The following is a 15048-nucleotide window of genomic DNA, read 5'->3' as shown; positions in this document are numbered from 1 at the left end:
GCCATTACCTGTAACAAGGTCATTTTGAGGGTGTCCCAATCCAGGACGGTTGGGACTCAATGAGTTAAGCCATACACAAGGATAAGGTATAGGACTTTAACGCCTGAATTTAAAGAACTATTTCAGTTAAAGAGGAACTTAACAAATTTGACATATCGAAGTCTGTTTACAGGTCTTGGTAAATACTACTGTATATGTTAAAAAGTTGTATAAAGCTTGTTTGTGTTAATAAGGGAGCTGTGTGAAAACTGATCAATTGCCCCAAGTGATGTTGGTTATAATCATTATGCAGGAAAACTGTGCACATTGTCTACGGCAAGCACACTGAGATAGATTTCCTCGAAGATGAACAAGAGAGTTGGTTCGTGATTAACTGTTTAAAACCTTCATAATCATCTGACTGCTAGAGTGTCCTTTTTAACAATGTGGGTGCATTTCTAGATCTCAGCAATTAACTTATTACAGTTAAAATATTCTGGCTAGAACTATGAAAATAAGACTCCGTTTGCATCAAATAGGCCTGACCCTTTAAAAGATGAGCATCAGCTACAATGGCTAATGCAAATTGAGCTACAGTAAATGTTGGACTGAATTAAGGTGCGAAAAAAGCTCATATAGCTAAGAGTTAAAAGATTCCCTGCTATTGCACCAAACGTTAGGACATACGTACTATCTCACACACACTCACACATCTTTCCCAGTACCATGCTGATTCTGGTCTAAGGGGAACATAGAGAAAAGAAACTGAAATCTGAACTAAAGCAAGGCAGCTGCTCTTCCTCTCTGTTGGGACATTAAAAGAGGTAGAGAACGAGAAAGTGGAGGAAAAGGTTAGAGAAAGACTCACCTCAGAGAAAAAGAAGCCAAGCTTCCTGTGCGAGAGGAACACAAAGATGGAGAATCTAGTGAGGAAGGAATAAACTGGAAGAAAGGAGGCAAGATGGATGAAAGAAAGACCTGACAGGTCCTGTCTCTTTCTGTCCCATAGGCCTCCCGGGTTTCCAGCTGAGACTCATCTCTGTAGTGATGTCTCTTCACAGCAGATCTCACTTATCAATATTTCTCAGTGTCTTCACTTTAAGGTTAAAGACAAGGTTGACATGCCACTCCTAGAACTTTTAATAAATTCATCACGCATGAGAATTGCTTTCCAAGATTTAATGCTGCCTCAAAATGGTTTCTGCTGCACATTTCTAAAACATGCCTTTCACAATAATTGTTTACTGCTGGGTAAAGATTGGTGTGTGTGTGTGTGTGTGTGTGTGTGTGTGTGTGTGTGTGTGTGTGTGTGTGTGAAATCTGGTGTATGCTGCAGTTAATAAAGCTCAGCTTTGGCATTTTCAACATCAGCCTACCACTTCATTTATAGTTAATGAGATATCAGGGGATGTACTAATTGTTTACGACAGAGATGATGGGCTGATGAAATAAAGATAAAGGAATGAATAAATGAGTAGAAAGAAGTGGAAAGAGCAACCCGAAAAGTACTGCTAACTCATAACTCATGTCAACGTTCTCAATGCTAGAGCCCCTGGTGATACTTGAGCAAAGTTTCACGTTGTGTCGAGCCTTCTTTGTGTTAATGTTAGAAATAGTGATTTTGATGCTATCTTAGTAGTGCCCCTAGTAATCACATTCAAAAGGCCATTTGACTTAAAACGGTCAATCTTAAAAGTGGCGCTTCCATCCTAATTATGCTTATAAACAAAAGTTTGACTCTGGTACATTCACAAAAAGACCCTAGGTTGCATTTCGGCGGGAGTTACACTTTAACAGCATCTAGACTCGTGTGTCTTGCTTTTGCTTCGTCGCACTCATTGTCTGCACATTGTTGCACAGCGCTGATATCATCATGTTTCCGTGAAAATCATGAGGTTGCAGTCCATAATACGTTTACATTAAACTTTGAAATTAAACACTTATTGGTCTCTATTGGCAAAGGAAAACTATAGGTTTTCTTTTTTTGAGCTCGGTTGTTGTTAAGGGTCTTTGTTGAGCTTTTTAAAACAAGGCTGTATGGAGGCCTCCACATGCCATAAGTTATTTCTATTTCACTTCTTACACTTAAAAAAAAAAAATCAAATAGAAAACACTAATGAGTTTAAACAAATGTTATAATATAAATATGTTGCCAGAACAACTAAAATCCTACAAGTTTGACTGCATGAACCAATTAAGGATTTATTGAGGACAAAATATTTCAAAATTATCGAGAGATGTATGTATATATATATATATATATATATATATATATATATAGTATATTGTGGAATAGGCTAAATATATTTAATTACGTCAAGGGCACTTGTTTTGAAAACAAACACGTGATTACTGGAGTTAGTGATGTGTGTTCTTAAGGCCGTGACACATTAAACCGTCTGGCGAGGTCAGTGACTCGAGTCTGTTCGGTGTGTTCCGTGCAGTCGTCCCTCTGAGGGGCCGTCGTCCTTCATTTTGGCCGACCCGACACGCTCAGTCGGAAGGCGGGCACTGCCGGCAGTCGGACTCAAATGACCAATCTGATTGGTTAAGTGCTAGCCTGGAAACAAAGAGCGGGATGAGTGTGACTAGAATCTCTCAAAATCTGGCAAAAATCTTTTAAACTGACCTTTGTCAATTTAAAATGACAGATTCAACAACTGCCAGGCTTATTTCTCGCTTAAAATGTTTTCAGAAACACGTTTCGTGAACTATTTTAGTAAAATATGAGATCGTATTCTGAACAAGCCGCCATGATAGTCTGGCTTTAAATTTCCGGAGAAGTAAGACCCATGTGACAAATGCGTCCAATCGGCTGCTGGTTTTTATTTTTGGGCGACAATAAAGATTAGCGCTGCCTGCTGTTATGGAGACGTATTACATCTCCTTGCTTTGTTGTGGTTCGAGGCACTTTTTTTGACCAATTAGGGGAGATTGATCAGTTCAACCGCATTTTCAGCCAAGGGTTCGTCACAAAAATGTCGAAAAGAAGAAGAAAAAAACGTCAAATGACAGTCGAAAAAAGTGTGGAAAGAGATGATGTAAATGTAAAAAGATGTGCATTTTGACCCGGAAAAACAAAAAGTTAAAAGGTTGACGGGAAGACAACACAAGGGTTAAACTTGTCCCCTCCAAGGAGTCACTGTTGGTGTTCTATAGAGGTCTTTAAATTACCTTTAGACTAGCCACTCACCTTGAACCGACCGCCTAGTTACACCTAGTAACACAGCAAACAGGGAAAACAAGGTGAGAATTGTTATAAAATCTACAGTGGATGAGTGCTACAGTCACCATATGTTGCAGCAAAATTAATATTCTTCCAAGTCAAGTCAAATTGTCAAGTAAGTCAAATATGCTTTATTGATTACATTTGCATTTCAACAGTAAAGAGGTACAGTCATTTTAATTGGATGTGGACAACAGCGATAGAGCCCCAGAACTTTACACACTGCCTTAAAGAAAACATTGTATACTACAGTGCTGTATGTATCACATAGCTTATATGAAACACTCTAAATATTACTTTTAGGTGAGAGCTGCGGGGTGTGGAGGAGATGTGCTGTGTTGTGAAAATGAATGCAAAAAAAGAAAAAAAACAAGGACAGTTTGTGGCATGTACTGTACAGGAGAATATGTTTTCTCATGAGACATATGGCTGCACCAGCTGGAGTGCTCATTTTGTTGCAGTGATAAGTGGCTTTATTCTTAGCTTGCTTCCTTTTGTTTCTCAGTTTTTATTGGATTGTTTCCTTGCTTCCTCTTCACCCATGTTAATTTCTGCCATTTCTCTTTATTGCTGCCTAGGAATTGGCCTTGCGTTAACTTGTGTTCGTCCTCACACCGACACACGCAGGCATGATCGTTAACCAAATTCGTAACAGGAGGAACTCATAGGTCATTCAAATTAAATTTATATCCAAAGATTTCTTTTTGCATTTTAAAAGGTTACAACAAGGTTCTGCTACTATTATTTATGTGTATGAAGCATTTCCGGAGAGGAAACAAAAATATGCATACGGTTTAAGACCCTGTGATTAAAAAAAATAAAAAGCTTTTCAATGATCAGGCTGATACTTTCAAAAAAGTAAAAGATTAAAAAGATTAAAAACACTCACATGTTCCATTCCAATCAATTCAAACGCAACCCACGTGATTCAGTTGTAAACTAACATTTTATTGTAAAAATGATGTGTTTCTGTGCCTTCACTAACAAGCTAATGTGTGATCTTGCAGTAATGTTACTGTAAAGCAGTTGCATTTTTTTTTTTTTTAAGGCAGAAAGGTAATGATGTTTTCTATCTATAACATTTAAAATGACTTTCACAAATACTTCTCCTCCCCTTAACCCAACTCAAGCACATAATAATGAATTCTAATTATAATTCAATAATAATTAAAAACAAACAATTCATACATATGACATGACTAAATTTGATTTTTATTAACACTAAATCCAAAATCAAATTTGGATACATCCCAGGACTTGAATTAAAAAAAAGGAAAGAAAAAATAGAATCTACAGATCTTGTATTTAAATTGGATCGGCGAGGACTGGCGGTTACCACAAAACGTTGGTGTAAAACGTAAATCCCCAAGAGATATGAGACAAAAAGCAGAATAAAAAAGAGTCAAAGATTCAGTCTTGGTAAAGACCACGCAACATGCATCTTCTACAGATCAGAGAGAACCACATAAACCTTTCTCCACACTGCGTATTTAACTTGGTGGGAAGTGTGCTTTAAACGCCCACTGTAAAAAACATGCTCCAAAATCCAAATTGTAGTGGTTTTTGTGTGGCATTTTAATAACAACTTCATCCTGTTAAGAAAAAAGGTATTTCTCAAAGTTTCATTGATGAAATATTCAGAGTACAAACCAAGTTGTTTTCTTAGCTTTTTTGAATACAAGATACAAGAAATACATAAATACATAAATATTTCATCAAACAGAGTTAATCTTCCACAACACAGCACTGACTACACTACTTACTGTATGTATCAAGCTGTTGAGAGAACTCTGAATATCATGAGACAGGAAAGAAAGAAAGGAAGGAAAAACAGGAAATTGAAAAGAAAACTAATCCCATCCGTAATGTGTCACCTGTATGATAGAGTTGGTGTCAAGTGACTTCAGATCATGGTTTGTCGGCTAAAGAGCTCGAGGGTCACAGCAGAGAGGAATGCTGGGATGCTCATCTGATGATGCAGATGAAGGGCCACCATCTCTCCCAAAGTTTTTGAAAACTCTGTCTCCATCAGCTGCATGCTTCCATTGGAGCCCTAAGCGCACGCACGCCCACCACACACACACCACACACACACACACACACACACACACACACACACACACACACACACACACACACACACACACACACCACACACACACACACCACACACACACACACACACACACACACACACACACACACACACACACACACACACACACACACACACACACACACACACCACACACACACAACACACCACACACACACACACACCACACACACACACACACACACACACACACACACACACACACACACACACACACACACACACACACACAAACACAATATCAAATAATAAGTTTAATATGGGTTTTCCACTACTTCCATCTCCAGGGAAAAACTTTCAAAGTGAAGCAAGATCACTTAAAGTTGTTATTGTCTACAGGGAATTGTTGTGTGTGTGTGTGTGTGTGTGTGTGTGTGTGTGTGTGTGTGTGTGTGTGTGTGTGGTGTGTGTCTGTGTGTGTCTGTGTGTGTCTGTGTCTGTGTGTCTGTGTGTGCATTCACAGCAGGGTGAAGGTGTCTAAATCTGTGTGGATTAATTAAAAGGAATGAGGAGCAGCTCGGGGCAATGAAGTGAAGGAGAAAGGGATGAGAAAAGGAGGGATAAAGTAATTAAAGCAACGCAGGGATGGAGGAAGGTAGCGAGGAGCTAGATCCCATGACATGCAGGGAAGATATTGAGACATTTGAGAAATGTCCTGTGTCAATGTGTGTACAAATCATGAGTATCATGAGAAGGCTTATTAAACAGATGGCGAAGGGAAACACTCAGCAAACACATTACGTAAGAACCTAAAGACCACAGGTGAAAAAGAAGAAAAGAATGGGAGAAGGTTCACAGAGGAAGATGTGGCTTTACATTTTTTCCCCACATGGACACTTTCTTTACTGAAGGTCCAGCTCAATAAATGTTCACCCACCGAATATGATTCAGAGCTAAACTTTCAAAAAAATATGATTTAGAAAAAGAATAATCCTACTTGAGCTCAACATTTGTATTTGCAAATTGAACAGACTTTAGCAATGGGACATTGGAAAGTAGTGTAGCTGATGCAAAGAAAAAAGTAGCAAATCCTACTTGATAAACCAATTAGTGTGCTTCCTCACACACAACAGGCTGAGGTGAAGTCAGCGGTTCACTTTTGTGTTAATAGCGACAAATCTCTTCGGGGTGAGAGGAGAGGATAACTGAACTAATGACATTTGCCAGCTGACTGCACATTGCTAAACCGAGGCTAAACACAGTATGGAAAGTGCTTGAGAGATACAGACAGAATGACTTGCTGTTTCAATGTTGTCATTTTACCAAAGATACAAAAATGCACCAATATTATCTTACAGTCAACTGACTACAAGTAGCAAGCTGCTAAAAGAAGTTTTCAGTTTTTTTTTGTTTAGCAGTAAAAGTTTCACTGATTGTTAACGACTGAATGTGGTTCATCTGGTTAAATCCCCAATAAATGGCACTCACTGAGTAATTTAAAATGACATCCACTTTTTTTTTTTTGTTAAAAAAATGAATTATCAGAATCATTCTATCAATTGATGATAGTTACAGTCTATCGTTTTTATTGGACCAGCTGTTTCTTTCTTTTACTTTTTCTACCGAAATCAAGTATTTCTGCCTTTTCCCATCCCAAAGTAGAAGACGATTCAGCATTCACTCTGAGGAGGGAAATGCCAGCACTGTCAAAAAAATATACAAATAAAATTAACAACATCTACTTCTAGAGGTGTAGAGGATTTGTACGTGGAGGTTTGCATGTTACCTTTTAAGTGAAGGGGCCGTGTTCAAGCTATTATCTTAGTATAAGTTGCTCTTTTATTGTAAGTCGTATGACCCTAGTGCATGGACTCTTCTTCCTCAGTATTTCTTGGCAATTGCTCCTTTATGATAGTGTACAGTCAAGGGGCTGGAGAAAGGAAATTAGGGAGAGAGGGAGGATGACATGCAACAAAAGTCTCCAAGCAGGATTCGTTGCGGTTGTGTGGTAAGCACCTTAGACTACCAGGCCACCATGACACGCGACCATAGTGGTATTGGTAATTTGGTCATTATAAATATTTTCATTGCAAAGAAGTTGCTTCATCTGAGTTACAGTGGATAAATAGTGAAGTGGTAAGTAGGGCTGGGCGATATGGAGAAAATCAAATATATTTTTGACGATATCGTAGTGTTGACTATTCGTGCTTTCACTGAATATTCATACAATATTTACACAATTATAGATAATCATCAATAATGTGGATATAATGACTAAGTGGGTAAAGGCAAATAATAGAACAGTTACAACAGTCTGGTAAGTTCAGAAAATGACATTACTTTACTGTAATTTAGCCTTTAAAACCTGGAAAAGACACACTTATGGCATATTACGATATCCAAAATCTAAGACGATGTGTAGTCTCATATCACGGTATCGATATAATATTGATATAATGCCCTGCTCTACTGATAAGTGTTTTGTTTTTAAAGAGGTATAGACATAGATTCTAAGTCCCATAATAATTTAAAGCATCTCCAATAATCTGCTTCCTAAATGTAAGTATGACTGAGAGATTAAAAGGACCTTTTCCAATGTATCTCAAGAAAATATGCACATTACTTACATAGACCAACTTTAACGGTGGCAAAAAAAAAACACATTCAACACTAACAACCATCTCACGCAGAAAACTTGAAGCTGATTCATACCATGGCTGCAAGAAATATGCGTTTCCAAGGACACCTCACAACAACAAGGTTCTGGTCACCTCTTCAAGCATTAATCCTTAAATCTTGCTTTATTTCTAAATCAATCTTTACTACAGAGGCCTGGACACGGCAGGGAAGCAAACCAGAGGCTTTTCTAATCACACCAGCTTTCACATGACTACTTTCCATCGCTCTGTCTAACTGCCTCACTCTGAGGCTTTATTTCCCAAGTGTTTTCTTTCCCTGCGCGGCTGTCTGAAAGCTATGCCATATCCTCAGGCTGCTGCTCTCATAACAGGCGCACACACAAACACGTGTGTGCACACGGCTCTAGGAACTGCTGGAGCTCTGGGAACATGGAACACATACATCAAAGAAAAACACTGCAGCCAGTTACCATGGAGATCTCAATGTCTGAAACACCTTCTGCCAAAGTTTGTCCTCACAACAGACTTTGTTTGTGAGTGGGTGGGCCGGTGGGTGGGTAGGTTGGAGAGACACAAGTGTGAGTGGACAAATTGATGGAGGCCTATGGGAGCCAATGATGGTGAGGACTCACATTTAGTCAGGAAAGAAAAAACAGAAACTTTTCCCCCCCTACCTTGTTTGGTCTGGACTTTTCAGAATGATTTTAACAAAAATTACAACCATTAAACCTCCCGTGGACGACAGTCTGGAGCAAACAGCCGAACCTCTGTCAGACAAAAAGAGGTGGTCTCGGTCCAACCAAACTTAACAATGGTCTAGTTAGTTTTTTAGTGTGAAAGCATTTTTTGGAGGCTTCAGACTTTCCAACCAATTACAAGAAGTTGTCATGTTGCGTGTAAAAGTAGCATAGCTCCTTTACAGCCATAGTGCATAGTTTCTGTCACCCCCATGAGGAATTCTAAGCAATGACAACACATCTGTTGTTGCATCTACAGGACACAAGCGCACCACCCCCACGGAGTTACTTGTAGCCGAGGAGGACACGGAGGACTCTCTTCAGAAGAGCTAATCATCTACACTCAAGTTGCTGCGTGCGAAAGTCGCCGGACAACACCATTTTCTAAACATAGCCATACTGAGAAATATAAAGAGTTGTGTGGAGCCGATGGTCTTTATACACGTATCAACTCGACTTGAATGTAACGGAAGTTCATCAATATGAAAAAGTTGAAGCGTTATGGAATAGCTCACTGCGTAGTGAGTGCGTGATCGAGAGAGAGCGAGAGAGTGACCGTGGATGTACCCAAGTACCGGCACACTGGTAGATATTACCAATGTGCCGGTAAAAAAAGAGGTCACTTAAAGACATTCCCACTAAGGCTAGTCTTCTTCACGTGACAAGCAAGAGCAGCACAGTGTACCAGAACAAAAAAAAGAACAGCATAATAACTGTTCATCATCACCACAATCATTTGGTGACACTCAATGTACAAAGAATGCCTTCACACAAACATCCCACAGGGTTTGACAAAGGTCGCCATTGTTTTCACCAGCGGCCTTCTTTGTCCAAACCTAGCACTGAGTGCATATTAAGCTCATTATAACAATTTTTTCTGTCTTTCACATATGTAATTTTATTCAGTCTAGAGGCACTGCCAGTAGCAGAAAAAATGGTACTTAATTACACGTCTATTTGAAAATAATAACATAGATGTGAATGTTAAGGTGATTGCTTTGGACAACAATAGTTCTCTGTAAATGTGTTTTTTTTTTTATTCCAATGTTGCGGTACATAACAATTATACGATCAAGGTAAGTTTCAGTCCAGGTTTCAAGTACTCAGAAATGTAGCAGATAAAGAGTAAGGCTGAATCCCATTTCTCCAACTTACCCCTACCCGTTAGCCCGAGCCCTTGGCCCTCGAAACCGAGTGGTAAGGGCTGGGGGAAAAAACATACCTTTATGTAATGGGACACCACTTGTACTACTTGTCACCATACAGTACTGATCACAAACTTCCAAGATGCCATCTCCAAGTGTGTCTATGTCAATTGCGTGGGTTTTGACAACAGTTTCATATGCATTTATATATTGTTTAGTTATTTTATGTTCACTTTGGTGGTGCTGGTGCAGATGTTCTATCTATGTAGTACTTAGGTCTGTTTGCAATACACGTGTATACACACTGCAAGGTGTGTATATGTTTCAGTTATCACTGTTTGAATGTCACTGATGTATAACAACTCTTTAACAAAAATATGCCTTTAATGTCCAATAAATTAAACATAACAGGCAAAACCATTATGAACTATTAGAACCCTAACTTACATGTCATGCACATAAAAAGGCACTCAAATGTGTAAATGTGTAAAAGAGACAAACAAAAGGCCAAAAACATAAACTACAGCTATTCTAATATTCCAGACCAGTCTGATGCCTATTGGCCAGTAACCCTTCCCTCATATTTCTTTAATGAGTCTCCCATATTATAACCAACAACAATGTCCAAGTTAGAGGATGGATACCCGACCCGAGCCCGACGGGACCCGACGGTACCCGACGGTACCCGACGGTACCCGACGGTACCCGACAGGCCAGGCTGGGTTCGAAAAGATTTTTAGAAAGGATGCTCGGGTTCGGGTCGGGCTCGGTCCCATCAGCGCGATAAGGCATTGAACATTTAGAATTTAAAACAGCTTATTATGTAGGTAATGGCGCTTGTTGCCCCGTGTGCATTGATGCGCTCATCTGTTGACATTTCCGAATGCCTTCCTACAATTGCTTAATAAAAGCGGGCTTTCCACACAAACAAACGTACATGTGTCATTAGTATGAGAAACAAATGCGATTTTAACTGTGTCGGGCTCGGGTCGGGCTCGGACATAAATATCTTAATGCCTGTCGGGCTCGGGTCGGGTTCGGTTACTGCTCTGTCGGACGCGGGCCGGGCTCGGACAGAAAAATCCGTCCCGATCCGCACTCTAGTCCAAGTGCATGAACAGGAATTAATTAGAAATGATTACAATAATAAAGTACCAATACGATAATGAATGGCTACAACAAGAACACATGATTAAGAAAGAAACTGCTGCCTGTTATCAGCCCGAAAGTGGATCCGCTGCTGTGTGTCCTCCTGCGTCCCTGTGTGATACAGGACCGTATATCTAAAGCACGCAGCGATGTCTCCAAACCAAGCAGTGTTGTGCACTGCCATCAAACAATATTCTCTGCTAATGGTTAAAACTGTAGACATGCATGGAGTCCATTCAAGGCAGAGAAATGTGGGACTGTTGATGGTTAGCAGTTAACGATTAGCATTTGCATTGCAAGCTAGCGATATTTTAAAAGTTTCAATTAAGAACATGGTTGCAGGTATAAACAGTGAGGGAAAAAAGTATTTGATCCCCTGCTGATTTTGTACATTTGCCCATTGATAATTTCAATGGTAGATTTATTTTAACAGTGAGAGACAGAATAACAAGAAAATCCAGAAAAATGCTTGTCAAAAATGTTATAAATTGATTTGCATTTTAATAAGGGAAATAAATATTTGACGGCCTCTCAATCAGAAAGATTTCTGGCTCCCAGGTGTCTTTTATACAGGTAACAAGCTGAGTGCTCCTAATCTCAGCTCGTTACCTGTATAAAAGACACCTGTCCACAGAAGCAATCAATCATATTCCAAACTCTCCACCATGGCCAAGACCAAAGAGCTCTCCAAGGAGGTCAGGGAAAAGATTGTGGACCTACAGAAGTCTGGAATTGGCTACAAGACCATTGCCAAGCAGCTTGGTGAAAAGGTGACAACAGTTAGATCTCACCTCGTGGAGCTGCAATGTTCATGAGAACAGTGAGGAATCAGCCCAGAACTAAACGGGAGGATCTTGTCAATGATCTCAAGGCAGCTGGGACCGTAGTCACCAAGAAAACAATTGGTAACACACTACGCCATAACGGACTGAAATCCTGCAGCGACCGCAAGGTCCCCCTGCTCAAGAAAGCACATATACATGTCAGTCTGAAGTTTGCCAATGAACATCTGAATGATTCAGAGGACAACTGGGTAAAAGTATTGTGGTCAGATGAGAACAAAATGGAGCTCTTTGGCAACAACTCAACTCGCCACTCAACACTGTTTTGAGGTGGAGAAATGCTGCCTATGACCCCAAGAACACCATCCCCACCATCAAACATGGAGGTGGAAACATTCTGCATTGGGGGGGGGGGTTTCTGCTAAGGGGACAGGACAACTTCATCGCATCAAAGGGACGATGGATGGGGCCACGTACCATCAAATCTTGGGTGAGAACCTCTTTCCCTCAACCAGGGCCTTGAAAATGGGTTGTGGGTGGGTATTCCAGCATGACAATGACCCAAAACACAAAGCAAAGGTAACAAAGGAGTGGCTCAAGAAGAAGCACATTAAGGTCTTGGAGTGGCCTAGCCAGTCTCCAACCTTTAGCCCATAGAAAATCTGTGGAGGAAGCGGAAGGTTTGAGTAGCCAAACGTCAGCCTCAAAACCATAATGACATGGAGAAGATCTGCAAAGAGGAGTGGGACAAAATCCCTACTGAGAAGTGTGCAAACCTGGTGGCCAACTACAAGAAACATCTGACCTCTGTGATTGCCAACAAGGGTTTTGTCACCAAGTACTAAGTCACGTTTTGCAGAGGAGTCAAATACATACAGTATTTCCCTCATTAAAATGCAATCAATTTTTAACATGCGTTTTTTTGTATTTTTTTATGTTGTTATTCTGTCTCTCACTGTTCAAATAAATCTACCATTAAAATTATAGACTAATCATTTCTTTGTCAGTGGGAAATGTACAAAATCAGCAGGGGACCAAATACATTTTTTCCCCTCACTCGATGTACAGGACTGTATGGAGCACAAAACAAGACTGTAATGACAGACTTGTAATTTTTAGATCAATTATTTAAGCTGAAAATACTTGCATTTATGGGTCTCTCTGCTCGATGCAGCAGTCATTGTTGCGCAATGTATACGGCTACCCCTTGTTTACAAGTCAGCTCGCGTCCTCACTCGGATATAAGAGCCATACACCCTTTTGTCTTAACCCTATCCCTTGATCAAAATGAGTATTGGGACAGCCCTTAGTCTCACGTGAACGCGCAAAACCTATGAGCTTCCGCCTAAGTAACCTTGTTACTTTTCTTGTAAGAAAAATATATAATGTTAAACTGTTGGAATGCTTCTATTCATCAGGTTTATATCAGAATCATTGGCTATCTGGAAAATTCCACCTTAACACTGATATACATTATGTAAACATGCATCTGTTTTTAAAGCATTCCACTTTGTGATGTGTGTAATACAGTTTTAGTTGACCTTATCATTGTATTCTCTTTCCCTCTTGATTCCACCATAACAGCCCAATCTATTTAGCCAGTTATCCATGGAAAGAAAATACACTTACACCATAACAAAAAGTTAGACCCAGAAATTCCTCACCAACAGATTTACATCACCAATACATATTCCATGATTATAACATAACCTACACTTTACCTCCGCCCTCCCATCTGTCTATACAATCTACAATGTGGCTAGAGTAGTGATTTCCCTTTTTCAATTTCTAGAGCAAGACGTTCTGTTACCTTAACATCCCCTATTCATCCTAATGGTAATTCTGAAGAAAAGAGTCTTAAAATATGATTAAAGCCAAGGGTGTATATTTAGATCATGAAGATATATCCATCTCATTATTACCCTTTCGTGCTGTTATTCCACAGAATGTTTTTGACCTATGGCTCAAAAATCATTCAATGAAATAATGTTTGGAAGGCAGGGTATAATAACATCCATAATATCCGATAAGGCTCTTGCTATTTCTATCCAGAAGGTATCAACTCCTGGACATTCCCATATCTGTATGTATGTATATAGGATATATGTTTTTCTTTATATCTTTAACTCTACTTCAAACCACTTTGACAGTGGACGGGCATAAAGTATACATAACACAATTCAAATATTCTGGATATTTAAACCTCCTAATCTATTATGTTGGAGTATTGTAGTTCTAGGTTTTTGTCTTATTCATATACAATTAAATAATAATAATTTAGAAAAAAGGTTTTAAACAAAAAGCTTGTGTTTTATAATGTAACAGTTTGTTTTGGGGGTAATCTTTCTTAAATCAAACGTGATTGTGCTGGTACGCTCTGGATAAACTGGAGATACTAACCGCTGAAGTGAACCTGCTGAACCTAATGGTTTGTCATGAGGGCAAAAAACAGGTTGAAAAAAATGAAAGTATTCTTAAAATGATTGAAATTTACTACAAAAATATAAGAGCATAATTGATTCGATGAATACATTAGGGGAATTAGCATATTTTTTCTGGTAATGTTTAACAGAGGACCCATACCCAGGTGCCTAAACGACTGTAAATTTAGCCGTACTCATTTTGGCTAATCTACCTAATGAAGTACCAGGCACTAACACTCTGGGATTCTGTTCACGTACAGTAAACCATCTTGCACTAGAGAACAGATGGAGTGGCCGGGTCATTTCTGCTCATTACAACCATTAAGGCCATATTTACCAACCTTTTTATTAAGTTTTTGATTAAAATTAAAATTGTATGTTCTTCTACAAAAATCAAAATTCCTTTTTGATGGCTTAAAGAGAAGCAGAATTTAAACAAATGTGACCCAGTAGGCCACACATTCAGCAACACTTGTTAGCTTTGTTGTCACGTATCGTTTTTCTTATGCACAGAAAAATTCAAACAAGTTGATAAGGTCAGGAGAGGTTTTTTTGAAATCAGCTTTATTCAAATACTGACCTCATCTATGCTTATTTGCATATTCACTCTTTAAACAATAGCTGACCTTTATGAAGACAACCAGGTTGTTTATATTTGAAAACTGGATTTCCGTCATTCAGCAGAGAGAGCGAGAAGCAGGAAAAATATAAGGTGAGGTTGAAGTAATAACCAGTAACACAGGTCCCTCCTACAGGGTGACACCAACGTCAACATCATCCAGCATAAAAACACACAGGAAGAAAACTTGCATTTGTTTCCCAGGATCAGGGGTAAGAATCTACCAAGACAAACTTACCGACAAAATGTAATAAGGATAGACCTCAACAATGGAGAGGAGTGCTACCCCATCC

The 15048-nt window shown here is 39.3% G+C and overlaps 1 protein-coding gene across 3 annotated transcripts in view; it reads right to left on the bottom strand.

Annotated features, from left to right (window-relative positions):
* Positions 1-3308: 3308 nt before the first annotated feature.
* The window catches only part of mad1l1 (mitotic arrest deficient 1 like 1), a 61710-nt gene continuing 49970 nt past the window's right edge, over positions 3309-15048 (bottom strand). For all 3 annotated transcript variants that reach the window (XM_032528643.1, XM_032528649.1, XM_032528645.1), the window contains exon 18: positions 3309-5258. In XM_032528643.1, the coding sequence (XP_032384534.1) occupies positions 5109-5258 (150 nt within the window). In that variant the 3' untranslated portion in view covers positions 3309-5108. The remainder of the gene's footprint in view (positions 5259-15048) is intronic.

The sequence above is a fragment of the Etheostoma spectabile genome, chromosome 2 (assembly GCF_008692095.1).
Source record: "Etheostoma spectabile isolate EspeVRDwgs_2016 chromosome 2, UIUC_Espe_1.0, whole genome shotgun sequence".
NCBI classification, from domain to species: domain Eukaryota; kingdom Metazoa; phylum Chordata; class Actinopteri; order Perciformes; family Percidae; genus Etheostoma; species Etheostoma spectabile.
This window is presented reverse-complemented; position numbering and strand designations above follow the sequence as displayed.